The 13,972-nt window shown below is 37.7% G+C and overlaps 1 protein-coding gene across 28 annotated transcripts in view; it reads right to left on the reverse strand.

The window, feature by feature from the left end:
- The window catches only part of WNK1 (WNK lysine deficient protein kinase 1), a 135,934-nt gene that overhangs the window by 52,279 nt on the left and 69,683 nt on the right, over window positions 1–13,972 (reverse strand). For all 28 annotated transcript variants that reach the window (XM_082665261.1, XM_082665249.1, XM_082665269.1 and 25 more), the window contains exon 4: window positions 12,313–12,470. In XM_082665261.1, coding sequence (XP_082521387.1) covers window positions 12,313–12,470 — 158 coding nt within the window. The remainder of the gene's footprint in view (window positions 1–12,312; window positions 12,471–13,972) is intronic.

Here is a 13,972-nt window from a genome sequence, read left to right on the forward strand (position 1 = left end):
ATTTTTTTAAAAAAAAGAGTTGATAAAAATGTTTATAAAATATGTTGCTTTATTTAAACTAAGAAAAATCCCAAACACATACATGCATCTTACAGACTAAGTTTTTCTGTCAATTCTATATACTTATAGTTTGCAACTAATCTGCTGGAATAATAAAAGTGAGTCATAATAAAAATATAAGTGAGTCATAATATAGTATTCTCTGGTTCAATCTTCTACCTCTTAAAGAGTGTCAGCACTTGCTTCTTAAAAACTTACGTTTCAAATGTGTTAAGGTAACATTTTCCTTTTCATAAGAGCAAAACTTTTCCTAACCATTCAGAATTGAGAAAAGTCTCCTTCCTCCTCATACAAAATGTTGTGTAAGTTAACTAAACTACAAAACTAACTTATTTTAAAAAGCATTCTGAACTAAACACTCTCAATACTTTAACTGAAACTTTCCACACATATCATCAAATGGCTACAACATACCTTTTGTATACACTGGATATTCTTACCCACCTCATTTACACAATCCTTTTGAGGACAGCAGCAGCAATGAGAATTTACGATGACAAACACTGAACAAAAATCTCTCTTTGTAAAATCCATCAGAAAAGGCAAAATAGACTTGTTATAGTTAGAGGAAAATGAGGGGGGAAATATATAAGATGTAAATTGACAGAGTAACTTAGCCCACAGCATAAGCAAGGCAGACATCAAAATCAGGCTGAAGTTTCGTTTCTTGTTTAACACTAGCCATGCTTCCCCAACTCTCAGACATAAGTTTCCTCTGAGCCAACAATGTACTTATTCTAGATCGGCCCTTTAAACAAAACTACATGCCAAACAGCAAGGAAACTTCGTCTGCTACTCCTCCTCCTGCTTCTCCTCCAACAGCAGCAGATCCCTAAACAAGCAAAATAAGATTTTTTTTACTTGCTCAAAGCTCCACCCATTATGTCCACAGGTTCTGCCTCCTTGACATCAAAACCTACACCAGAAATCTGTTTATCTAAACACCCCCTTCCCCTTAATCATGTTGAAACTATGCTTTAAAAGAAAATGGGGAACGAATTCAATGACCAAAATGTAAACTAAGAATATACAGCCAAAAGAACACTGGACAAGGAAATCCCAATACTGGGAATGAGTTCCTAGTTCAACCTCTCATGCACCAAGTTTGTGTGACCTGGGCCATATTCCTTAAACTCACTTGAAAAGTGAGCATAATAGTTCTTGTTAACCTAATTTAAAAAGTGGTGACATTAAGGTAAACTGCCTTACCACTGTCTCATGGTACGTTAAAAAAAAATTAAATAGCTGTGAACAGCTTCTTATCACCCAGAAGTGATAAGAATTTATCCTTCTCCGTTCCCTCCTATTATTAAAAGCCTCAATATGAAGATCTACCTAAAGACATTTCTATTTGCCAGGAAGATCTCATGGAGCCAAATGACTACTACTTTGATTTTAGTGATTAAGGAAAGGTTTTTCTTCATGCCATTAACAAAGATGGTAGAAAAAGCACTGTTCACTGCAATATTATAATGGATAACATAACAAAGTGCTATCCCTTGTAATTTGGTAAGCCTGAATCCCCATCAAGACAGTGGGTACTAAGGCTTTAATTACTCAGTAACAGGAGGATAAGGGCTTAGAAGTTATTTGGTAGGATTATTTCTACTCTAAAGGCTAGAAATGACTATTATTTCTAACAAGCTGTCTCAAAGTAGTTGCCACAGATCTCTTGCTCAACACAATTTGTCACTACAAAGTACACTAAGTAGGCAGTGTAGGATGCCAGCTATTGCTCATAAATACAGCAATGCGGTCCACCAATGCCTCTGACTTAAGTGTCTGACCAAAGCTGCTTAGGACTATGCTAAGCTAAATGAAAACAGAAGAGCCAGGAAACGGGCACCACGCTCCCTGCTTCAGAGGTTCATCAGACATAAACACATGAGTAGGTTTTTAAACTTTACTGTGCAACAAACAAAACCAAAAATGAGGTAGCTTTTTTTGGACAGTGGTATAATGTAGGCACAAATATCTAGATCTATGAAGATGAGCCTTTTTTTATATATCAAAAGAAAAGTTTTCAATGTATACAATAAAAATACCATTCACATACATGTTAACAGTTTATATGTCTAAACTCTACTTCTTCCTTCTCTTCAAGTCAGTGCCTTTCTCTGGATCTCCTCCATTTCTTTCAACGGTATCATTATTTCCAGAATAGAAACCTTAGTCTTCTTGGATGCTTCTTCTCCCACAATATTTAAGTACTATTATTCTCTAGGAGCTCTTTAAACAATGAGAAATGTTTAAAACAGCTCATATATAGTTCTGCTGCTAGTACTCCTACTGCCCCTCCAAAAGCCAAAGATCTCTGGTTGGACAAAATGAGATTTTTACTGGCTTGTTACTTCTCAAAATCATTGCTTCTTCTGCATAACAACTGTGACCACCAAAATCCAGATTATCAACACCTCACCTCTTTAAACTTAGACCAATTTAAGATGGGTCTCACTGTTTCTATTCTCTCCAATTTGTATTTTACATTGTGGCCAGCTCAATCATCTGGCTTCATCTAATCATCTGACATTTAACCATTTCCAATCATCTGACATCATTTAACTCACAACACATTACTCAAATATGGTTAACAGTTCTCCACACCTACAAGATGACCACAGGATCACAGATCTAGAAAGAATCTGAGTTAGAGTCCCAACTTGTTCAAATGAGAAAACTGTAGATCAAAGAGATTAATGCCATGTCAAAGATGGAATTAATTCATTAATTCACTGGCATCTACAAGGTGTCATGTCCAGTCTAGTCTAGTATGTATAAGACACCTACTAGATTTACTGCATTACCTTCAGCACCTAGAATACAACAAATAGAGCCTATATTCTAGTGGGTAAGGGCCTAGTCAATGGTAAAGCAAAAACTAGAATCCAGATTCAACAATGTCTAGTTCAGTGTTACTTCTAGCCCACATTATAGTGCTTTTGATTTCCTTAATCTGGGGTGAGAAGCCCTCACAAGTCAACTTCTACCTACTTCTCTGCTCCTATCCCCCCCAAATAAGTCCAGCCAAATTAGTTACTTTTTCACTGAATACTTAATGCACATTTTCACAAGAATATTCTTTCTACTGCTCCCTTTTTCAGTCAACTGAGTCCTACCCTTCTTTCAAGGTATACCTCAAATCACACATAGAGAGAAGGTGGCAACTACAAAGTATCTGTATGAATCTTCTGGCATATAAATTATTTACAAGATACCAAGAAACTCAATACTATTATAATTTACTTAAGCACAGCAGAAACCATCTCTCTATATCCTATCAGTTTTTATTCTGTAGTCTAATGCTGTGTGAATTATAGATCAACATTCAGTTGGGATAAGTAAAACTAGCTTTTCTGTGAAATTCTGAAATAGGGATTTCACAATTGTTTTTTAGCACCGAAAATGTTGGGAATGATACCCAACTGTTTGGTTTAAGATTAATGGTCTGATTAAGACCCTTTAATATTAATCAAATCACAGGACAGTAATAGAATGACTTTGAAAATCATGCAAAATGTTCCTAAGATACACCCTATGATACACCAAGTTTTCTCTTATGTGTATAATTTAAATTTGTTGGATGGAAGTAGGAATAAAATTTATAAAGGAATCATTTCAGCTAATTCCAGTGGATTTAGATCTCTGGGATATCACACACACAAAAAAAATCCAACTGCTAAAGAAAAAAATACGAAGTTTTTCCCAACTTTTCAAACCCTATCTATAATTAGGAATCAGCTTCACTTGTTTCTGTAAAAAAGTAGGGCGAAATGCAATCTGTTATATAAAAGCCAAAAGGAATTTCACCCCAACTGCTTTGATTCTGTTTTTCCCAGACAGAATGTTCAAACCTTGCAATCCAAAGGCTAATGGAATCAGTGACAAAGTCAAATTACACAAACAAAGTAATTAAAAATCCCCATTATTTCTAACTTGGTTGTTATGAGGCTGGATTCAGCCAGATTCTTACTGGTATGAACCATTAGTTTACAGGAATTTGAACATACCTTATGATCCCATTGGAAAACAAGCCTCTTCAAACTCCCTACCAAATCCAACTAGCTCTATCCAAGGAAATTAGCTGACCTCATGACTCCCCAAGGCTCATTACTCTCTGGATACATGAAAGCTTGTGTACTGCTCCAATCTCAAATGCACTATCCTCCATATAAAAAACTGATGCCACTGCTTACCATAGTTTCTATTCTTTTAATAGCAGACAAAAATTGTGCTAAGTACATTACTACTCTTATTTGGATCTTTTCATTGCCAATGGCAGAAAACTTCAAGATAAGTTTTTCTCTTTTGAACAGGGATCATGAACCCTGTTAAACAGGGGCTCAAACCTGTGACACCAATCTTAGACTTATGCTACCCACGTACCCTAAATTTCTTTTCCCTTGAAATCTAGGGAAAAAAGTTTACAAAACAGAAACAGGAAAAGGAAAACATTTTAAGGTTTGTATTAGTGTTATGTTAGAGATGCTTGATTTCTGACCCTACTATTAGTATTTCTCCTTCATGTCCTTGGGCAAAATGCTTAACCTCTGAATCTGTCTTCCCACCTGTAAAATGAAGGTATTATCTACTTATCAAAATACAAAAGATTAAAATAAGATAGTATATGTAAAGCACTTTGCAAGGTGATTGGCAAGAAGCAAGATGATAAATAAATGTGAGCTCATTTTCACTCATTTAAAACGGCTTTATTTTAAGTTCATTAAACACATTTTAAACACTGCTATTTGTTGAATGTTGCTAGGTAAAAGAATAGAACAAGAGACAACTTATTTCACTACTAAGCATGTCATAATGATGTTAATGGTAATAATGGCAATGCCTAATAAGTACTGACTGCTAACTGATTTAGGCACTTTTCTCATTTAATCCTCATTACCAGCTTAGGCTCAGAGAAGTTAATTAACTTGCCCAAGGTTTCAGCTAGGAAATGACATTGCTGGGATCTGAACTCAAGCAGACCCAACTCCAGAGCCCATTTCCTCCACAGGCAACATTGTGTTTCACTCCCTATAGTTCTGTATTCGTGTATTCATCTCGCAAACACTGACTGAGTGCCTATTACCTGCCAGGCTCTAAGCACTAGGAAAACAGCCAAGAACAACTCAAATAAAACCCCCACAACCCACAGAATTTATATTCTAATTGGGGCTTTAGATAAACACTGTTAGGCTGTGATAAAAGCCATGAAGAAAAATAAAACCATAGGGGATAGAAGTAAAGTGTGTGCACACCTAAGACTGTTTTAGATGGATGGGCAGGAAAGGCCTCTCTGAGACCTGAATGAAATGCATGTGCAGAACAATGACACACAACAGTTCTTTATCAGTGCACCATAGAATATAGTTATTAAGCCGGTACATTACCCATTTACCCCTTCACATTGGCACTTACACAGACAGGTTTAAATGCCCTCAGGTCACAGACTGACACTGTACTAGACATTTATGAATTCAGTACAGAATTTTGACATGAGCAGGGGACCTGGAATCAGAATAACAGAATAACTCTGTTATTTTCTAGATATGTAATCATGGGCTAGCCATCCTGGGCTTCAGATTTTTATTTTAAAGTGTAGACAGCAGTAGTAGTAAACCACCCCCAATGAGGTTTGTTGGAAGAATTAAATTACATAATAATGCAAAGTGTTTAATGCAATGTCTGAGACATAGGATGTATATGTGTTAATATTTACACTGCTATCATCTGCTATTTACATGGCAGTTGTACCACTGCAAGGCCAGACATGTAGTAGTGAACTGGTCTACAGAGGAAAAAAACCCCTGTCCTTGAGACGCTCAGTTCTCATGGGGGGGGGGGGACAACAGTTAATATCAATATAGTTATCATTATAGTATATTAATAAGACAGAGGTTGAGTATGATGGAAATACTGAAGGGGCAACAATATTGGCATGACTTTTTTCAAGAATCCTAGGACTTCCCTGGTGGTGCAGTGGTTAAGAATCCGCCTGACAATGCAGGGGACATGGATTTGATCCCTGGTCCGGGAAGATCCCACATGCCGTGGAGCAACTAAGCCCATGTGCCACGGCTCCTGAGCCTGCGCACCACAACTACTGAAGCCCACGCTCCCTAGAGCCTGCACACTGGAACTACTAAAGCCCATGCTCTGCAATAAAAGAAGCCACCACAATGAGAAGCCCGCACAGCGCAGCAAACAGTAACCCCTGCTCGCCACAACTAGAGAAAGCCCATGTGCACCAACGAAGACCCAACACAGCCAAAAAAAAAAAAAAACCCTAGAAATATTTCTGGTAAAGAGCTCCAGATGACCGGGGTTACTGGCTCATTCCTTCATACAGATCTGCCTTAGCATCCCTGACACAGGCCAATAAAGCTCTCAATTTAAACCAACTTTCTCAGGAATACTGTCTCTGACTCTCTCAATGAGATCAAAACCCTGTACCTCATTATGTCTATAAAATCCACGTGCTTTATTATATTTACTACTTCAATGTTTACCTTCCCTACAAGAAGGTGAAAGAACACTGAAGCATATATCTTGTTCACTGCTGTATCCTCAACCTGGCACACAGAAGACACCTAACTAATGGCTGTTAAGTAAGTGAATAATCGTTAAAATAAATTGAAAAGAAACTGAGAACTAGAGTTTATGATTCAACTGACTAGAGTTCTGTGATCTTCAAACCTGAAAAAGTAATCCTAGACTGTTAAACACTCTTCTTTGTATCCCATTTCTAAGATAGTGCCAAACCCATAGGAGGCCTTGTGAGTTTAGGAGGGGGCAGTTCACTGACTACTATTGGTAAACAGGCGGAGCATAGTAGATCTGGGATGGAAACCAGGAATCTGGAGTGGCAGGGGGCAGTCTGCATTAGGGAGTTTGATGATCTCTCGATGGATAACCAAACATGTTTCCTTAATAAATATGCAATCGTTAGGCAGACCAATGCTGACATATCCTTTAAAAAATTAGTTCAATTTACACCCAAAGCAAACTTAAGGGAAAGTACAATACTTCAAGGTGTATTTCAATAGAGTCACCACTAATGCTTATACAATCATATAAATCATTGTATAATCAAGGTAAACTCCCCACACATTTATCTCAGCACCCAAAACATGAGAAAAACTTCAGAAAATTAAAAAAGGACATAGCCCTTTTTATTCTTCACTGGAAGCCAGAAGATGGGAATGGAGGTTAGTGAAACCAAGACAGAGTTTCCCAGATAAGAAATATAATAACTGAAGTACAGAATAACGGACTGTAGATAATACAGAGCTCAGTTTTCACAGCTGAGAGGAAAAACAAAGAACAAGTAAATGCCTGCAGTATCCTCAGAGACCAAGGGTTCCAAAAGTTCCAACTGACTTAACTCCTCAAGCTTTTTATTCCAGCTTTTCCACGGCTTGACTTACTATTTTGCGTTTTTAAAAAGCAACTCTTGAATAGGCAGAAAAAAATGCAATTAAATAGGGTTAGATTTCTAAGTCAACTTGGTTGCTAGTAAAAAGGTTCCATGAACAATGGAACAAAAATTTATTCAAATAATGCTTGATATACAATATTTAGCCTTTTTTTTTTTTTAATTTAACCAAAAATAAGGTATACAGAACTGGAAGGGACCTGAGGTGATCACTGTTGTAGCTCACACTTCTCAAACTTTAATGTACACACAAATCATCTTTGGATCTTGTAAAATGCTGGTTTTGACTCAATCCGTCTGGGACGCAGCCAAAATTTTACATTTTTATAATAACAAGTGTCCTAGGATGCCAATTTTGCTGGTTGTGGGGACTGCACTTTGCACAGCAAAGATCTCAATAGTGATTTGAGAACTGATGGAAGAGCATGTGAATAGATGACTTTTTCAAATGCCTTTCTAGTCCTGGAATTTTGACTCTATTAAAGTTATTGTTTTCTGCTCTAGTTGTACCAAACAGCTTTTCCCATTCTACAAAAATATATTGTATATGTACATATATAAACTGTATCAGTTTCTACTTGCTACTATTCAATTCCACGTTAGTAGGATAATTTTAGTATTTCTAAGGTGACCTTATTTTGCAGGGTAAACTCAACTGTCCCAAATTGACATAGTGTCTAACTTGACTATATCTGGGATTCCTTTAATTGAATCATTTATTCTTCAAAGTATCACTGAGTGCCTACAATGTGCCATATGCTATGCTACAAACACAAAACTATAAACAAAGATTTAATAAGTCGGGCTCTAGGACAATACCTTTTAAAACACTGTATATTTCATCCTTCCTGTTCCCAATTCCTCTCCAGAGGTGAGGGTGGCTATAGGTTCAAACAGTTTAAACAATGAGAAAAGGAGGAAGAAACTACAGAAATAGAAAGAACTAAAACCTGTTGAACATTAAAAATGTGCTACATTCATACAATGCAATATTATTCAGCTACAAAAAGGACTGAAGTACTGATTCATGCTAAAACATGGATAAACCTTAAAAATGGTTACGCTAAATCAAAGCATAACACAGAAACAAAGTGTAACACAAAAGGCCACATATTTTATGATTCTATTCGTATGAAATGTCCACAACAGGCAAATCAAATCCATAAAGACAGAAAGTAGATTAGTGCTTGCCAGGGGCTGGGTGGAAGAGGAATGTGGAGTGACTGCTAACAGGTGTGCGGTTTCTTTTTTGGGGTGATGGAGTGGCATTAGTGGTGTCGATCGCAGAACACTGTAAATACACTAAAACCCACTGAATTTTACACCTTCAAATGATTTAAATGGAGAATTTCATGGTATGTGAACTTTATCTTAAAAAAGAAAAAAAACACAACCCATTGACAAACTGAAAAAAGGGTAAATACTAACTAAGACTATGGAAACAGTGATATTGGTCTTTCTAGGGTCTATTAAACTAACGCCAAACACTTTTTTCATTTGAGAAGGGGATTTTCTTCTCAAGTGAGCTGGAGTTTGTGTTTGCAAATAAAGATTCATTTGTTGATTAGACAGTATCTCAAATGCATTATCTTAAAAATCAAATTAATTTGTTTTCTTTACTTTTATCAAATTATTGCTTATATAAACTTTTATCTGATTTTATGGCAGTGCTGTGTCTGACAGTCTGAAGCCAAAGAACACTGCTTTTAGCCCTGAGCCTCCGGTGAGTAGATTTAATCAATAGGGTTTACACTATTTTTCACCTACTCATCCTATACAGTCATTATATTTAACCAGTTAAACATATTTGGTGGGTAAGGTATAAAACAAGGTAAAATTTAATACAGGTCACCCATAAATTCTGCATTAAAAAACAAAACAGGGCTTCCCTGGTGGCGCAGTGGTTGAGAGTTCGCCTGCTGATGCAGGGGACGTGGGTTCGTGACCCGGTCCGGGAAGACCCCACATGCCGCGAAGCGGCTGGTCCCGTGACCCGTGGCCGCTGGGCCTGCGTGTCCGGAGCCTGTGCTCCGCAACGGGAGAGGCCACAACAGTGAGAGGCCCGCGTACAGCCAAAAAAAAAAACAGTCCTACCATATAATTTATAACTTTATTTCTTTAAATAGTAGAGTTATTTTTTAGACTTCATTTTACATAAAGAAACTAAAATTCCATGATCCCTCGAGATATTTTAAGTAAAAACCTTTATTTGTTTAGAGAAATAGTCAGGAATTGAATTCACAAGATTAATTAGAGACACCTATCACTAGACAACCCGGTAATGCCTAGGCAGTGTCTCTAACAGCAAAGCACTGTCTGATGGTTCACAACAAAATCTACCAAGTTTCAAAGTAGAAATATTGCAAGACCCACAAAGGAGGCTGGTGGCTGAGAGACAGTAGAGAATGTTTAAATATATGGCTATCTGATGGATACTTCATTCTTCTGGTCTATTCACTATCAAAACATTCAGTACTGCTGGGAGGTAAATAAAAGATATTTGTTAATAAGTCTTTGTGTTTAAAATCCAGAATGATCACCTCAAGCAGTAGTACTGGGTTTAAGATGCTATTTATTCTTAGGCAATAGAAAGAATAAATATGGCCAGTGAAAAATGGGTGTTACATTAAAACCTGTTATGTTTTCGTCACAGAATTAAAGTGATAGTTCTACTCTTAACAGAGAGAAAAGACTGCCCACAAATTATCAGAGCTAATAATTTAAGTAACTACTTGCTCACACTGAGATTCTCCTGCCTACTCCAAGTACAGAGGCTAATAGCATTCTAGTAGAACATTATCACCACTTTTGCAGATTAGAAATTAGTTACAGAACTCTTCAGAGGAGAATTTTTTAAGAAGTTCTGGTGTCATGTGTTTGATTTTTTCTTGAATTTTTGAAATTTATTTATTTTTTTATACAGCAGGTTCTTATTAGTTGCCCATTTTATACATATTAGTGTATATATGTCAATCCCAATCTCCCAATTCATCCCACCCCACCCTGCCACTTTCCCCCCTTGGTGTCCATACGTTTGCTCTCTACATCTGTGTCTCTATTTCTGTCCTGCAAACCGGTTCATCTGTGCCATTTTTCTAGGTTCCACATATATGTGTTAATATACGATATTTGTTTTTCTCTTTCTGGTGTCATGTGTTTAGAATCGGAGTCAGCAACATTCTCCGTTAAGAGCCAAACAGTACATAATTTAGGATTTTTGAACCACAGAGCCTGTTGCAATTACTCAACTCTGCCACTGTAATATGTGAAAACAGACATAGATAATACAGAAACAAATAAGTGGCTGTGTCATTACTTTCTTCATGGACACTGAAATTTGAATTTCATATAATTTTCATAGGTCATCACATATTATTCTTCTTTTGGTTTCCCCCTCAACCATTTAGGAATGTGAAAAGAATTCTTAGCTCATGGCTGTACAAAAATGGGTAGGAGGCTGGATTTGGCCCATGGATCATAGTTTGCTAATCCCTGGTTTAGAGTGTGATGGAGTGAAGAAGTTATAGACAGTAAGTTAGTAAATAAATTACACAAACCATTTTACGTACAAACTGTATATTTTATAGTCCTAAAATTTAATGTATTTAACCTCTTAATCAGGTTTAATATTCAGTTTGATCTCCTTAAGAAGATATGTATTTACAAAGGGTATTTTCACATTATTATTGTTTTCATAAATATTAGGTGGAAAAGAACACGTTAGCTTAATTGAATTCAAATTCATAAAGAAAATCAATCTCTTGTCCATCCACTTTGGCCATCTCTACTTTAACTCCTTATTTCAGTCTATCGGTTATTCCTTCAGATTAGTGCAATAGCCACTTAACTGGGTTTTCAGCTTTTTAGTGTTTCCTCATAAATCCATCCTCCACTCTGCAGCCAGAAAACTCTTTTAAAAATTTAAGTCTGATCTTATGACACCTACCAAGTCTTTTTTTTGGGGGGGACAGGGGGCGGGGGCTGCACCTCGTGGCCTGTGGGATCTTAGCTCCCCGACCAGGTATTGAACTCAGGCCCTTGGCAGTGAAGGCACGAAGTCCTAACCACTGGACCGCCAGGGAATTCCTACGACACCTACCAAGTCTTATAGCGGCTGCAATGGTTCCCCCAGTGCTCAAGTATAGTCTAAACTTTCACTTTCCTCCCTTATCCCTTGTCTCTTCTTTTTCCTGTTTTCAAACTGTAGACATACAAAGATTTTTCACATGCAACTCTTAGTCTTTCCCTATTTATTTACATAATTTTCCTAACCTGTCCAAACTCAATTAGGCACTACTTCTATGTGCTTCTGTTACATACCTATCCCTAGAATAACTGCTTTTATACACTATGGTAACTGTCTGGTTTACTTGTTTGTTCTCCTTTGCCTAGTAATAAGCTCTTGAGAGACAGGTTTGTGTTTTACTTAACTATAATATTCAATACCTAGGATCTAGAAAGAAGTCTGGAACATAATAGAGACTTAAATATTTGTTGGATGAACCCATGAACTGTTACGGGTTGAACTGCGTCCCCCGCCCGCCCCCCCCACAAAAGATATGTTAAAATTCTGATCCTCAGTTTCTCAGAATGTGACCTTATTTGGAAATAGGATCGCTGCAGGTATAATTAGTTAGAATGAGGTCAACCCGGAGCTGGGTGGCCACAGCTCAATCTGACCAGTCCTTATAAGAAGAGGAGACACGAGACACAGATGAGCGGTGAACTCCATGTGATGCTTTCTAGTGTTGTTCCCTTTTGCACGGTTTGATGTTATACAGCTTCTTAGCCTAAGATCACCAGTCAGTTAGGACAAGACTTACACTGGTCACTCGACGGTAGATCTGTGCAGCATTTTGGCACTCGGAGTAAGGGTATTCAGATGTGGCCATCTCAAGCATGCACATCCCAAAAGCATAAACGTCAACGGATTCATCATATTTCTCTTCATACATCTCAGGGGCCATGAACTCTGGGGTACCTTAAATTAAAAGAATGATTCAGACTCAGTGTGAGGAGAAGCTGCGATTCATGGGGAGGGCAACAGCAGAGGGGTTGACCTGTGAGAGAGAAGAAAGTGGAAGGGGGGTAAGAGGTGAGGGAGGAAAAAGAAAGAAAGGTAGGTAGGTGGTGGGGGGAGAGGAAAGAAATCGTCTTAGTCTGTTCCATCAAATATGTTATAGATCTTACACTACAACTCCTTTATAAAAGCTGGCATAGGATCAAGTGTCTATTGATTTACTGTTTCAAATGGATTAGTGTTATACAATGTCAAAATAGAGCCTTGCATAAAAGATAAACTGATATATTGAAAACAAACGGAAGGAAAAGGTAAGAGACTACTGAGGAATAAAGTAGATATAATGCCATCTACCTGTAAGATAGGATGATGGGTTAAAAAAGATCAAAATCCTTGTCTGCCCCCTACTGTATGGTAGCTGTAAGGTTAACATTCATATAACAGCTAGTCTCTTGCCATTAACATTCCATCTGATCAGTTTCACTTTTAAGGCGGCTTTTCAGTAAAAAACAGATATTCAATACATTTTTAAAACGGTAAAATAAACTGTAATTGTCTATAAAGGCCACTCACCAGAGCCCTTTTCTTCACACACTTACCACCCGCCCCGCAGTACACAAACCTACTGCAGATGTAAGAAGTGTAGTGAAGCACATCCTACAGACACACACACAAATAATTCGGTCTGCACTTGAGTTCTCAGACTGAATTATGAGCATAGAGTGAGTGTATGATTCCACACACCAGGTTTCCAATGTTTCCAAAGAAATTAAGCCCGAATACCTCAAATTATAGGACATTTCTAAGAACAGGCTTGCACACTATGGTTTAAACAAAAAAAGAAATAAGAAAAAACCCTCTTGGGACAGACATTAAGATGCCAAAGACAATAAAAGAACTGTTTCCTATAAGGAGGGCAAAAAGGAAATTCATCTTTAAATAACTCTTCCCAGGAACACTATTTTGTAAGGATGTGCAAATTACTGGTGTTCAATGTTTTTCTTACTAAAACATAGGATTCTAGCCCACTTAAAAATGAATGGCTTGGGATTCCCTGGTGGCGCAGTGGTTGAGAGTCTGCCTGCCGATGCAGGGGACACGGGTTCGTGCCCCGGTCCGGAAGGATCCCACATGCTGCGGAGTGGCTGGGCCCGTGAGCCATGGCCGCTGAGCCTGCGCGTCCGGAGCCTGTGCTCCGCAACGGGAGAGGCCGTAACAGTGAGAGGCCCGCGTACCACAAAAAAAAAAAAAAGAATGGCTTTCTTGCTGTTGTTATTGTCATCACCTTTGGGGAGAGTAGAGTGTTTGTGAAGATTTCAAGTTTTCAAATTGTCATACCCTCCTCAGAAAGTGAAAGCTTATAAAATAATCAGCATTAAATTATTTTTCCAGCTACAACTCTCTAACATAACAGTTAAAGGCTGAAAGGACAGAAATGTTGTATAGATCGGTGATTCTCAAGA

Source organism: Grampus griseus (assembly GCF_964374135.1).
Source record: "Grampus griseus genome assembly, chromosome: 11".
Taxonomy (NCBI): Eukaryota; Metazoa; Chordata; class Mammalia; order Artiodactyla; family Delphinidae; genus Grampus; species Grampus griseus.